Genomic DNA, 14,500 nt, shown 5'->3' on the forward strand with positions numbered 1-14,500 from the left:
TGTGATGTTATAAACATGAACACTCAAGTTGAGCTCCTGCAGTCTTAGAAAGAGGTTAGAAATTTTTTTTAGCAAGACATATTGTAATTTGTTCTAGCTTTGTCTTTTACTTTTCTTTGATCTCTTATAAAAAAAAAGTATAAAAATTATTTAGGTCTACTATTTTTTTTAATATGCCAACACAACATTCAATGTTCTATAAAATCATTTATTTTGGTATACAAATTAAACCCAACACTAAATTTAAAAATCTATCACTTCACTATATAGACTAATGCTATGTTTGTTTGAGTGGAAAATGAAAGGAAAGAAAAGGGAGGAAAGAAAATGATTATTTTTCATTGTTTGGTTGGAGAAAAAAATGGAGGGGAAATTAATGTTTCTCTCTCTACTTCCAATACTACCTCTTCACTTTTTTCAATATATATTATAATATAGGGATAAGATTGTCTTTTTATAACATTTTTTTCTTTCTTATTTTCCTTTCAACCAAACACATCTAAAAAAATAAAAATCCACTCAATTTCTTTTCTTTCCTTTCTTTCCTCGCTATTTCTTTCCTTTCAACCAAACATAACCTAAATAATGGTTTAGACTAATATAAGAAGAAAAAGATCTTAGTAGCAAAAAATGCAAAATGGCAAATTTGGGGGAAGATACATGTACTCATAAAATGGGTGCAGTGCACCAAACAAAGCACGCATACTACACTCTCTCTACACTATACCCACAACCCACTCACTCGCTCGCTCACAGTGCCACAAAGTTGCACACTTTTCCCCCCCTTTTTCCCCATTCACCTTTTTCTTCACACACATTGCTACTGCTTTTTCTTTCTTTACGTTGCTGATTCCCCAATTCCATTCCCCATTCACACATTTAAATAAATTAAACACCACCACCACCACCACATTAGCCCTATTCCTCTGCGCGTGAGTGGAACAAAGTACTATAGAACCATTATTAGGGTTTGAAATGTGGAGGGAGAATGGAACACACTGAATCCGATTCTGCTTCTTCCTCACTTCCCAATGGCGGTGGTGACTGCATCACCGCCACCCAACAAGACCCTCAACTTGCTCCTTCTTCCAATCACGGCACCGACGATCCTCAGCCGTCAGATCTCTATCAAACGGCTCAGGATGGTTCACTCTCGGCTGAGCTTCAGAGTAAGCTGGATTTGAAGGGTTTGGAAGGTGTGGGCGAAGAGGGTGGCGAGATTGGGGATAAAGTTTCAAACTTTGGCCAAGTTGGTGGTGGTGTTGATGATGGGGGTGTTACTAATGGTGACGATGAAGTTGTAAATGGTGGTGATGAGGGTTTTAAAGGTGGTGGTGCTGATGGGGATAACTGGGGGTGGGAGACCAATAGTTGGGAAGAGGAGAATGTCAATGTGGGTCTTGTGGATGGTGATTATGACGGGTTAGTTAATGAATATGTTGATGCTGATGGGGGTGATGATGTTGATGGGGTTGAGAATAGGGAAGAGAAAAGTGGTGGTGGTAGGGCACAACACCAGTACCCTTGGAGGCCTGATGCTCAGGATTGTGCATTTTATATGAAGACTGGGAATTGCAAATTTGGAATCAATTGCAAGTTCAATCACCCAATTAATAGGAGGAAAAACCAGGTATTCTTGGCCCTTTTTTGTGCGCTTTCTTGAAGTTTTGCAATTTGTTAGATTTCAGGTTTGGCTTAGGACTTGATTATGTACAATGTTGTCTTTTTGGCCCAATTTTGTTTTGAAGTTGTATTAGGTGAGGTGACATGATGTTATCTATTAACAAAAGGATTTCACAGTTTTCAGTGTGATAAAAATGGAAGAAAAAGTAATGCAGTTAAGAGGGAAATAGGGATATGTGATTGAGCATATAACAAGGCTTTTGGCCTTTCATGACTGCAAACATGTTATATTTTGTTCACATCTTAAAAGTTTCTTCTCTAAGATGTTTCACCATACGTGAAGGCTGTTAAAGAGCGGCCAGCAGAAAGAGAGGAAGAGCAAGCAGAGAGACCAGGACAGACAGAATGCAAGGTTATTATCAAAATTATGCTTCTAAACAAATTTCATTGTAAATTTAGAATATGCACATTCTGTTGTTTAATTGAAAACTTAAACTACGTATTCCTAAATTTACATAGAAGGATAGTTTAAGAAGGTCTGATCTAGCATATAATCTTGTATGTTATCAATTTTGGCTACCCTCAAATTATTACGTAGCAATATTTTTGCAAAGAGATATAAAGATAATAGAATTATATGAATTCCTTTTTCTACATTTGCCGTGGAGAAGGAAGGACATTGTTGTTGTTTTTTTTTTTTCATTTATTTTCTTTTTCATGACATTATATTTGTTCTGGTTCTTTCAGTCAAGCCGCATTCCAGGAAGCATGTGATAATGACATTAGTGACAGGGATGATAGTTTCATATGCAAGATAACAATAATAAATTAATAATTATCTTCGTAATTTAGCTTGCATACATCAATATGTAATAGTAGTGGATACGAAAACAAATGAACAGGGAAAAAGCAAAAGAAAAAAGGAAAAGCTTTTTGCACTACCCTATCAATTGTTGAGTTAAAATACGAATGAATCTCTATCGGGTGGTAAGTCAGGCAGCTTCTTTGGCGTGATTAAATGAATAGATTTTGCTCTTCAGACATAGCTTCTTTATGAAGCTTTTTTTTAAAGGATATGTGAAATGTTCTTAATAAATGTTTTTTCTGGTGTTATGGCAGTATTATTTAAGGTCCGGGGGTTGTAAGTTTGGAAAAGATTGTAAATATAACCATACAAAAGGAAAAGATTTAACAACCGAGGAGGTGGCAGAACTCAATTTTCTTGGTCTGCCTATTCGTCTGGTATGTATATATGAAGCTTCTTTCATAATACCATCTTTTATCTGTTTCCGGCTCGTGTAAGTTTGGAGCAAACTGCAAGTTTAATCATCCTGACCCTACAACTGTTGGAGGTTCTGAATCATCTCCAGGGAATGGAGGATCTGATCCTTCTTCACGGTATAGTAATGGACGATCTAATACTTCTTCAGGGTATAGTAATGGAGGATCTATTTCATTACGTGGTGTATCGCAGCAGTCTGTCTCAACATGGTCTTCTCCAAGAACAGTAAATGAAACATCTCCTTTTGTGCCAATGATGCTTTCGCCCCCAAGTCCTGATTGGAATGCATATCAGGTATATCCTAAGATTCAATATTAGTAGCCATCTAATAGTGGCTGTTTTATTATACAATAATTTATGCTAGATAGATGATGCCCTGTCATGCAATGTTATTAACTTATTGTTATCAGGCTATATATTTATTTCATTTATCTGACTGTATCTCATTCTACCGTTGGTTTGAAATACCTTTTATATGGTGAGATATTGTCACCTTTTGAGTGTTGCAGACATATCAATGCATTAGCAGTGAATACATACTGGAAAGCTGAATGAGTATTAAGCTATTTGAGATTCATGAGGTGGACGTTTAGTTGTAAACTTAGAAGTGAATATTCGATTTGTACCTATTACTCTTGACCTGTGAGTTATATTGTGCAATGCACTGAATGCAGTACAGCATGGTCCTTTTTGTTTTCTTTTTTCTCACCTTCCTAGAGTTAATTATCATGCTGGCTGAACTTTCTGCATCACTCTGACTTGTTTCTGGTTTGTAAAGGCACCTACCTACCTATCTGAGAGGAGTATGCATCCACCTCCGCCATATGTCATGAACAATCCAGTGATCGAAACAAATGTTTATATACACCCACAAAAAAGAATTCAACTTGATGACTTTCCTGAAAGACCTGGTGAACCTGAATGCAGCTACTTCCTGAAAACTGGGGATTGCAAGTTCAAATCCAATTGTAAATTTCACCATCCAAAGAATCGGATAGCAACATTACCTCCATGCAACCTCAATGACAAAGGCCTGCCTCTTAGACCTGTAAGTTGTTATCATCATTTTATGTTAGTTTATACCACTATTTTTCCGCTTGTGTAGAAACTTGAAAATGGTTCTTCTTTCTCAATATTATTTAACCTATGGTGGGTAAATAAATGTAAGTGCTTTTAAAATTGAATTGACATGGTTGTGTAACCTAGTGATGATCCTGTATCTGGCTTCAAAAATCTAACACCAAGTGACGATGATGGATTAAAGGATTAGTACCTCTAATTTGATAGAGCCATATGCAGTTAGAAGCAATATTTACCTAGTTTCTTTCTATTATGTTTATCATGAAATGCAGGACAAGAATGCCTGCATGCATTACACACGATACGGACTCTGTAAGTTTGGACCGGCTTGTAAGTATGACCATCCGATAAACCCAGTGCCCCCAACTGGTGTTGAAGTTGATGGGATGGGTGGAAATGGAGGTGCTGTTCAGTAACCTCTCTAAGCATCTTTGTCAAGGGACCTTCTTTTTCCTTTGAGCAACTCTTCACTTAGAAGTTGTAGTTTTCTTTATGAACATGATACCCTTCTAAGCTTCTTCCTCTAGTTACAAGTTTTTACGGATTACCAATATATTTATACACATGGCAAACGGATGTTTTTATGTATTTACAAGTAACTTTTTTGTAGTCTCTACTCTCTAGTCTACTTTTTTTTTTATCTTGTTTGTTTACTCACTTGGTTTTTTGGTGGGTGATCTTTCAAACTGGATGTGAATGCGGATTACTTTCTAGTTTCCATAAGGTGCCAGATTACAAATAAAATTGATAACTTTCCAAGAGTAACATTTTGCGCATTTGTGAATCCTAACATATACATAGCTTTATAGGTGAGTTACTGCTACACTTTGTGAATTTATAGTAAAACATATATCTTTTACCGATGAATTAAATAACTGGACTCTTGTAATCTATTAATATGGTGATGTCACATGATCAAATTATTTTAATAAGCAAGTTCAATTAAATTGGTCTAATAATTTATTAACACAATAAAAATTAGTTGAAGAAAAAAAATTAAATTAAACTTGGTTATAAAAATAATTTATTCACTTAACATTTTTCATATTCATAATAGAAAATAGAGGGATTTTTCACATACAAGTCTTTTTCCATATAAGTTATACAAGTCATTTATTTCTTCTTCTTTTTCTTTCTTCATGCCTCTTCTTTTTCTTCTCTTTCTTTTTTTTCGTGCTTCTTCTTTTTCGTTTTTGAAATGTTTCATCTTCATCGTCGTGTTTCTCCTCGTTCTTCTTTTGATTTTGCAACATTATGTATATTTTTCTGTTTGATTTTTTCCTCCCAAAAAGAATTATGAGAATATGAAATAAGGAAATGAAGAAGAAGAAGAAGAAGCAGTAGAAGATGAGGGGGAGAAAGAGGAAGAGTTCTGAATTATGCATAAGGTGTACTTCAACGAATTTTGGGTGTATTTTTTAAATCATTTGGGTGTATTTTTGTAATCCTTTGGGTGAATTTCTGTAATCGTTTGGGTGTATTTCTGTAATCGTTTAGGTGTATTTCTGAAGTTCCATTATCTTCAAAACAATTTCAAAGCTTGATTTCAGAAACCATGAAAATAAAAAAAAACGAAGCAAGAAAGATAAACGCAGATAAAACAACGAAAGAAAAGGCAAAGAGAGAACGCACGAAGGAGATCGAACAAATTTGACAAGAAACTCGTTTTAATGGAGGAAGAAGAAGAAGAGTAGGAGAAGAAGAAGGAAGAGGATGAGGGGAAGGAGGAACGCGAAGCACGCCATGGAAATTGTATATGGATCAGCGTGTTTTTTGTTAAGTTTCTCCCAACTTGTATGAGTTGTAAACCAAATAACTTGTAAGTAGCACTCCTCAAGAAAATATACTTCTCTATTTTTTCTTGCATATTGTTTCACTCCACATTTCGGCACTTATAATTCTCCTTGGAAAGTAGGAACCAAGTCAACTTAGATCAACAGTTATTTAAAAAGAAAAGAGTACTAAAATTAAAGATAATTCTACGAAAAAGATGTTTTTTGTATGAAGAGAATGAAAATAAGTGTATAAATTTATTTTAAAAAATTAATAAAATTAAAATAACAGTTTTTTAGATAAATATTTAATTATTTATAAGAGTGAATCTTTATCTTTTTATCATTTATTTTTCTTCTTCACCATAATATGCACCTAAAATTAATATGACTATGTATATGTTCTACTCATTTTCGAAATACCCTAATTATACCCTACAGATATGTTGAGACACTTCCATTTTTATCTCCTATTTTTATTATCTTTTGATGAAAGAGTTTCTTCATGTAAAAAAAAAAATTAGAAAACTATATCTAGTGTCTAATGTAAAATACAAGAAATAATAAATAAATAAATAAATTAGCACCTAACATAGCAATGTATCAGACTATAAGTTCACATATATTTATTTCTTTCCAGTGTTATAATTTACAAATACAATATCTTGTAAACTTTCAACAACCAAAAAAAAAAGAAAAAAGAAAACTTGAAAAGAAAACAAGATAAATGAAAAAAAAAGGGTTGAAATGCTAAAAAGCAGGATCACAACAATTGGGGATTTTTTTTCAAGAATCTGGTCCCCGTAAACCAACATCTAGGGTTTGTACAAGGATCCCCTTTCCTAATAGTCGTTCTCGGAATCCAATTCCCCTGTCACGCCTTCTTGGATTATTAACCGCAGCAAAACCACTTACTCTGCATTAAAATATCATTTCAGAAAATCAAACAAAACTAAAAGCTCATAATAAGAACTAAGACATAGGTGTTCTTTGAAGATGTTATTACCTTTTGCTTTTGGGGATGTTTTGTGTAAGCAACAGGCTTGTGAGGTGCATTATATTTCTTTTCTTGGGTGGCAAGTTTCTCTGTTGGGAGATTTTTTGCAATCTTCTTCTCATCTCTTGCTTTATTGAATATCACTGTGAAACCTTCTGCTGTTGCCGGATTGTTCACGTCCCACTCTCCGAATTTCGGCAATGGCCTACCTCTTTCTTGCTGAACAATTCAAGGATTTAAAAAATTTTAATGGAAACAAAAACCATAAATAATTAATAAACAAGAAGGAAGTTTTTATTGAATTCTTAACTCATGGGCTTATAACCCACATTGACTATATATATATAGTAGACTTGAAAACTAATGTATCTAAACAAAAAAAAAAGAAGCGAAGCAAGGATTGTGAATTGTACCGTGGCCATGGATGCTGAGAATCAGACGAAAAAGATGATAGATGTTGAAAGAGTTTAGAAGAGAAGAGAAAGCAAAGAAAAATTGAATGGATTCTGGTGATACAGAATAATGGTTAAGTATATAAATGTTTAGGAGAAAGAGAGGGAAAGAAGCAAAGGAAGAATAACAAATCGCTTTGTTGGAACTTGAAAGAACAAGTAAGCCCTACGCGTAATTGTTCATAAGTTATAACCCATAAGGCAGAAAAAAAAAAAACAGTATAGTGTTCGTTAGTGCGCGCCATTGCTGCTTTTTCTAATCTTAGGTTCAGTTGTTCCGTTTAGTTTCTGTTTCCAGGCAAGTATCCATGACAACCTTTCGCATTCTCAGTTTTATTTTATTTTATTTAAATTAAGACAAAGTTACTATTTTAAAGATTTGATATTCTATTAGAAATTGTGTATATGGAAAGTAGTGTTTTTAAGCTTGACGAAACACATCAAGTCAAGACAATAAAGATAAAGATAAAGATAAGATAGAGATAAAGATAAACATAACTATAAGATAAAATAAAGACTAAAATTACAATTGAATTTGTGTATTCTGTTGGGCTGAATTTGTGGACCGTGAGACGTCTTTATTGTTGTCATAGGTTAAGGTGGAAGAGTGGTTTAATACGTCCCCGCAAACCGAAGGATGAAAGATGTCAAGAACATTAAGCTTATTCAAATTAAGATGGAAGGGTTGAGGAGACAAAGACTTGGTGAAGATGTCAACTAGTTGCCCAGAAGAGGAAATTGGGAGAAGTTTCATCACTCCAACTTGAGCTTTTTGTCGAACCAAGTGACAATCAACCTCTAAATGTTTGGTCCGTTCATGAAAAACTGGATTAGCAGCAATATGAAGAGAACTCTGATTATCACAATATAAAACTGGTGGGCGATAGGAGAGATGCGTAAAAATTGTAACACATTTAGTATCCATTGAAGTTCACAAGTTGTGTTGGCAAGTGCACGATATTCTGCTTTCGTGGATGAGCGGACAACGGTGGTTTGTTTCTTGGTCTTCCAAGAGACTAAAGAACTGCTTAAGAAGAAACAATAACCTGTTAAAGATCGTCGAGTGTCAGGACATCCGGCCCAATCAGAGTCACTGAAGCTCATTGGAAAGAAAAGTCCTTTGCTGGGACTAGTTTTCAGATATCATAACACATGCTTGACAGCTTGAAGATGAGATTCAGTAGGAGATGCCATGAATTGACTTAATTGTTGAGTGGCATACATGATGTCCGGTCGAATAGTGGTGAGATAGATAAGACGACCAACCAAACGGCGATATACAAAAGGGTCGGATAGTAGGGGACTTTCGTCTTGATATAGTCTTGTGGTACTATCCATTGAAACAGAGGCATGTTTAGCACCTAATAAATCAGAATCCTCCAAAAGATCAAAACAATATTTTCTCTGAGATAAGCAAATTCCCTTCTCTGATTAGGCAACCTCAATACCCAAAAAATATTTTAATGGGCCCAAGTCTTTAATTCGGAAGTGTTGGTGCAAAATAGACTTAATGGAGGCAAGTTCAGAAATGGAATTACCAGTGAGAACAATGTCGTCAACATAGACTAAAATGATAGAAATTTGATCACCAATGAATTTAACAAATAAACTATAATCAGATGAGGTCTGCAGATATCCATGAGATAGCAAAAGATGAGAAAGTTTGCCATACCACATACGACTAGATTGTCGTAAACCATACAGTGGCTTTAGTAGCTTACAGCATTGATTCGGTTGAGCAGATGGAAATCCGGGTGGCAGAGTCATATAAACATCCTCAGAAAGATCCCAATGTAAGAAAGCATTATTGACATCCAACTGATGTATGGGCCAATGCTTCATAGAGGCCAATGCCAAAACTAATCTCAAGTGCTCCGTTTTTATAAGATCAACTTCCAATTTTAAGAGCTTTTCTTCTAGTTCCATTTGCTGTCGTACCTCTCTTTGCAGTTCTCATTCTGCTTGCCGTTGACATTTAGCTTCATGCTCGAGCTGCTCCAGTCGTCCATCATGGCTGTGGACCAAACCTAGTATCTCCGTGGAATGTGGTGGTTTTTCCTCTTCCGGTGGATGTATCTCTGATTGAATTCACCTCGGCTGTAGGTTTCCAGATGTTCCTTCTCCGTGAGGAATGTGCATCCTCTTGCATGGTGGGGTATTGAAAGTGCAAGGTCGTCTCGTTGAGGTTCGGGTTCTAATTCAGACGCCGTATGGCCGTCTTCAGACAGATTATCTGCCATTGTCGAAGGGCTCCAGGTCTCAGCAAAGGTGCTAATGTTCCGAAAATTACTTGAAATGTTGATTTTGGGTTTGTACATAAGGTCTAGACTCCTTCTGAGGCAGTATCCGACTTGTTCTTATGCCGAGGTGCCGCCGTCCGAGTTCCTTGTGAGGAGGTGGTGGGTGGTACCTGTAAGAGACTCCGATACTTAAGTCAGCAATGACTTTAGGAAGGTTTTTAGTAGGTTAAAACGTGTATAAACCTGAAGGATGTTAGTGTATTTATAGTAAAGTTGTTAACCACCTTTGTTAGAGTAGTTACACCCTTATTGATGGATAATCATTCTCTTTATCTTAGGAATTTGTTAGAATATATCTTTCGAAAAAGATAGAGATAGTTAGAGAAATTCGCGAAGACAGTTACTTGTTTGGACAAGTAGAGCATTGTGCCCGACCTCTTTAAAGAGGTCAGATAAAGAGGTCGGATATGTAGTAGAAACTATCCTTTTTGGTAGACCTTTTATCCTTGTTGTCCTGACCTTTTAAATTATGTAAATTAAACAAAAAAAATTACGAACTAAATTGTACAGAAATATAAACAAATTCGCCGCATCAATGAACGAATTTATTAGTTTCAATGGACTTCGTGGATTTATTTCAGAAAATTTTACAAACTACTTTTGTTTTATTTGTAATTTTGTATAATATTGACTATGTTGTTGGGACAATGAAGCACACACATCCCAATTCATTCATTTAATCAATAGGAGTAATTGATACAGAGGTCGTTGGTGGCCATTAATGAGACGCACACAAAAATTCAACCAAAATTTGCTAGCAAATTTAAATTCACCTTACATACCATAAGATAAGAACTACCCAGCCACTATTACTACTTGTCACCGCTCATCACTGCACTCTCTACCACGCTTTTCTGATGTTGCACTAAATCACCTTCAAAAACCGTTGGTGTGTGCACATGTTCATTTATTAAGGCCTCAGCTATTTCAATTCTTTAAGGAAAAATTGCTCCGTTTTATACTTTTATCAACCACACCTTTTATTTATTTGAAAATTGATGTGCAGTATTTAAATACGTTTATCTATTTATGTATCAAACCATAAATCAACAACAGCAAACTCTCTCCTACCATGTGTTAGTAGGCCTATTAACGTAATCTGAAACCGAATAAAAAATAAAACTCTGCAGGATTATAAAAAATGAATTTAATTTTGATGTACATAGTATAAAGTATTTGTATTATTTTAAATGATCATTCATACAGATAATGTGAAAAATAGTTATTTTTATTCATATAACTTTATCTAATTAAATATACGTGTAAAATTACTTTATATAGTGCATCAAAATTAAATTTTATGAAAATTTTAAATTTCTATCTATAATGTTTCAATTTTCATCATGTCTGAAAATATTGTAAAACAATTTTCATGCTATATTATTTTAATTTTTTTTAATTGAATTTCACAACCTTAATATAAATAACCTCGGCAATATATATAAATAAGTCCTTTTTAATTTTTGCCTAGTCTTTTAATTTTCTTCAGTATGGGCAGCTACTAGATGCAGGAGTAGTATATTTAACTATATTTAGTTAATACTCAGAGAAAAAAAAAATAAAAAACACAATTATGATTTGTAAATGTATGTACATTCTGATTTCATGTGTATGTATACAGTATAATAATATATTAATACATATTGTATACATATCTCAAAGTCACGTGTATAAATAGATAAGCTTCTAAACACAACATCAAAAATCAAGTTTCCAACTACTCACCGAAAGCAAAACAAAATAGTTGAGCCATTTGAAAATGGCATCTTCTAGATCTTTTTCTTCTTTGCCAATTTTCGTCGTTCTAACAATAACCACCATATGCATGATTTCAAGTACTTCTGCCACAACAACAAGACCCTTCAAGAAGATCTATGCATTTGGGGACTCATTCACGGACACCGGCAACACCAAGAATGCCAACGGCCCAAGCGGATTCGGCCACGTGTCGAACGCGCCGTACGGCAGCACCTTCTTCAACCATTCCACAAACAGATACAGCGATGGAAGACTTGTCATAGATTTTGTAACTGAATCACTCTCAATGCCGTATTTGCCGCCTTACAAGCACTTGAAGAAGGGTAAAAATGACACTTTTGGTGTTAACTTTGCTGTTGCTGGTTCCACAGCAATAAACCATGCATTCTTTGTGAGGAACAATCTTTCTCTTGATGTTACCCCTCAATCTATACAATCACAGCTTATTTGGTTTAACAGGTACGCTTATAGAGGTGCAATCTTATAAAACTTACTAGATTCTCTAGTGTTACAAAAAAATATAAAATTTTATAATGGAAGAGAGTATACAAATGAATGAATGATTCTTTAATTTTTGTGTATTTTTTAATCTTTGTATTTCTGTCGTCATGTGCATTCAAAGTGTAATGTACATCGTATAACTTGATAATTACATAACCAAGTGTCTATTATTTGATGTCAAATTTTTGTCGAATTTTTTTTATAAAAAATTTAAATATTTAAAATTTATTAATTTTATACTTTTAAATTAGATATTAACTATTTAATTTTTTTTGACAATTTACACTATAATTTTAGGTATCATAGCAATTAGCAAATATCTAATTATATTAGTGGTTTAACGGTTACTCCAAACCTCTATTTCTATTTAGGAAAAAATAAAGGTGTTCAAATCTAAATCGATCTAAATTAGATTGTTCATCCAATTTAGTTCAAACAAAAAATTGATTAAAATCGTATTAATTTTGGCTTTGATTGATTCTATTTCTTGTAAAATGTATAGAAATAGATCAGATTTCGAATATACTTTTTAAAACCAATTCAATCCAATCCAAATTAAATAATGTGCTATAATAATATTTTATTATATTTATAATTTTATTTATAATATATTCAATTTATTATATATTTTTATATTATTCATATATTATTATTATTTAATAAGTATTTTATATTTAAAATGAGATTTATTTATTTATTTTAACTAATCTATAATTATATTTTTATTGTTATGTTATTGTTGATTTTTCAAGATATTGTTAAGACTTATTAAGTTATTGTTAGTTATTTATAATTTAATTGAGATTTATTATATAAATTTAATTTTTTTAATTTATAAAATCGATTCAATCCTTTTGAAATTAGATCGAATTTATTTTTTTTAAATTATTCAATCCAAACTTACTACAAATAAAATTAGTATTTTGAACCGAATCAAACATCACTAAGGACACGTCTAGAAAATAGTATGCAAACTAAATCTCATTGTACCTTTACTCATTGGTTTCTGTTCTTATACGGTTGGTAACAGATACCTTAATGAGAGCCAAGGATGTGAAGGAGTAGAATCAGGGTGCACTGATTTCAATGAGACACTATTTTGGTTTGGTGAGATTGGAGTGAATGACTATGCTTACACTCTTGGATCCAATATTCCTGATGATACCATAAGGAAGCTAGCAATCAGTAGTACCACTGGAGTTTTGCAGGTAAATACTTAAATAGCAACCCTCTTGACCTCCTTTTTTGTACCCACTTATCATTTGATGGTTTAGGTTATTGAATTAGTACACTGCAACCACAGCTGTAGTTGCAGGATAATAATTTGAAGGGGACATTTATTAAAGATATTATAAATATCAGTTACAACAATAATTATTATATGAATATGATTATCTGTGTCATAAAAATTAAAAAATATTATAATAAACTTTTAATAATTTTAGGTGGACACAAAAATTAATCAAAAAATTAGTTATTCTTATAAAATATATATTAAAATACAAAATAACTAGTTGATGAAGGTTGATTTTTTTGTATACAGTATACACATAGCATTATTTAGAAACTTGTATTGTAGTCAATAGCTTATGGCAGTTCTTTCTTTTGCTTGATTTAGAATTTTGCTATTCTAAAGAATTTGTTACAAATTACATGGTTTTATACCAACTTTTATAACCCAAAAGCATGCTTTTTTGGGTAAAATATAGTTACTAAGCAGATCCATCAACACGTTTAAAACAATGTGTGTGTGCAGAGTCTGCTTGAGAAGGGTGCCAAGTACATTGTTGTGCAGGGTCTGCCACTCACTGGTTGCTTGCCACTGGCAATGTACCTCGCTTCGCCGGACAACAGGGACGACATAGGATGTGTCAAAAGCGCTAACAACCAGAGCTACAACCACAACCTTGTGCTGCAAGAAAAGATTCAAGAGTTGAGGAAACAGTACCCTGAATCCATCATAGTTTATGCCGATTACTGGAACGCGTACCGCGCCGTAATGAAGAACCCAAGCAAGTATGGTTTCACAGAAGTTTTCAAAGTGTGTTGTGGATATGGAGAACCACCTTACAACTTCAGTGTTTATGCCACGTGTGGAACACCAAATGCCACTGCATGCATTAGCCCTTCACATTACATTAATTGGGATGGTGTTCATTTAACTGAGGCAATGTATAAGGTTGTTTCTGAAATGTTTCTGCAGGGGAATTTAACACAACCTCCATTCAATTTTTTGTTGGAAAAAAAAGAGAGGCAGGGGTGAGGGTGATCAATGGTTCATCATCATCCAAGAATGCTGTTTGGTATTCCTTATTAGTCCTATTGGCTTTACAGTGTTTGCTAATGTAACTATAAATTGAGAGAATCTATTCGTATCTTGTATAATATTTTTCCTGCTTCAAATACTTATGTCCGTAGCAGGATTATTGGATATCAAATTTTCCGAGGGAAATTAGTATATACTTTTACAAATAAATATATATTTGTGTAATATTATCTAGCTAGCATAATTCTACAATGAAAATTACGGACTCTTCAAAAGGACACAAGAACCTATCAAATTTTTGAAGACTTTTAAAGAAAAAAATTTATAAAGATCTTAGATATTTGATCTGAAAATTTTTAGGTTGTATTTAATTTTAAGAACACAAGACACAAGTGAAAAAATATAAAAATTAGTTATTTTGTATTTTATTTAATGATAAACTAAATATAAAAAATAATAAATGATGAAA

General features: G+C 33.5%; 3 protein-coding genes across 3 annotated transcripts; 2 read left to right on the forward strand and 1 right to left on the reverse strand.

Annotated features, from left to right (window-relative positions):
* Positions 1 to 694: 694 nt before the first annotated feature.
* LOC107491206 (zinc finger CCCH domain-containing protein 43-like) lies at positions 695 to 4,750 on the forward strand. The gene is given in 6 exon segments (XM_021141687.2): positions 695 to 1,630; positions 1,967 to 2,035; positions 2,743 to 2,870; positions 2,872 to 3,199; positions 3,684 to 3,953; positions 4,258 to 4,750. Coding segments are annotated over 6 exon segments (1,581 nt in total). The 5' UTR covers positions 695 to 988; the 3' UTR covers positions 4,402 to 4,750.
* A 1,774-nt stretch (positions 4,751 to 6,524) lies between these two features.
* LOC107491196 (protein NOI4) lies at positions 6,525 to 7,261 on the reverse strand. Its single transcript, XM_016111995.3, has 3 exons — positions 7,168 to 7,261; positions 6,764 to 6,973; positions 6,525 to 6,673 (listed from the first exon to the last, which is right to left on the reverse strand). Exons 1-3 carry the CDS (start codon positions 7,174 to 7,176, stop codon positions 6,650 to 6,652), a joined length of 243 nt encoding a protein of 80 aa, XP_015967481.1. The 5' UTR covers positions 7,177 to 7,261; the 3' UTR covers positions 6,525 to 6,649.
* A 3,936-nt stretch (positions 7,262 to 11,197) lies between these two features.
* On the forward strand, positions 11,198 to 14,266 carry LOC107491186 (GDSL esterase/lipase At3g48460). Its single transcript, XM_016111986.3, has 3 exons — positions 11,198 to 11,723; positions 12,796 to 12,973; positions 13,522 to 14,266. The coding sequence occupies exons 1-3, from the start codon at positions 11,266 to 11,268 to the stop codon at positions 14,026 to 14,028; spliced, it is 1,143 nt and encodes a 380-aa protein (XP_015967472.1). The 5' UTR covers positions 11,198 to 11,265; the 3' UTR covers positions 14,029 to 14,266.
* The last annotated feature ends 234 nt before the right edge of the window (positions 14,267 to 14,500 follow it).

This window comes from Arachis duranensis, chromosome 1, assembly GCF_000817695.3.
Source record: "Arachis duranensis cultivar V14167 chromosome 1, aradu.V14167.gnm2.J7QH, whole genome shotgun sequence".
Taxonomy (NCBI): Eukaryota; Viridiplantae; Streptophyta; class Magnoliopsida; order Fabales; family Fabaceae; genus Arachis; species Arachis duranensis.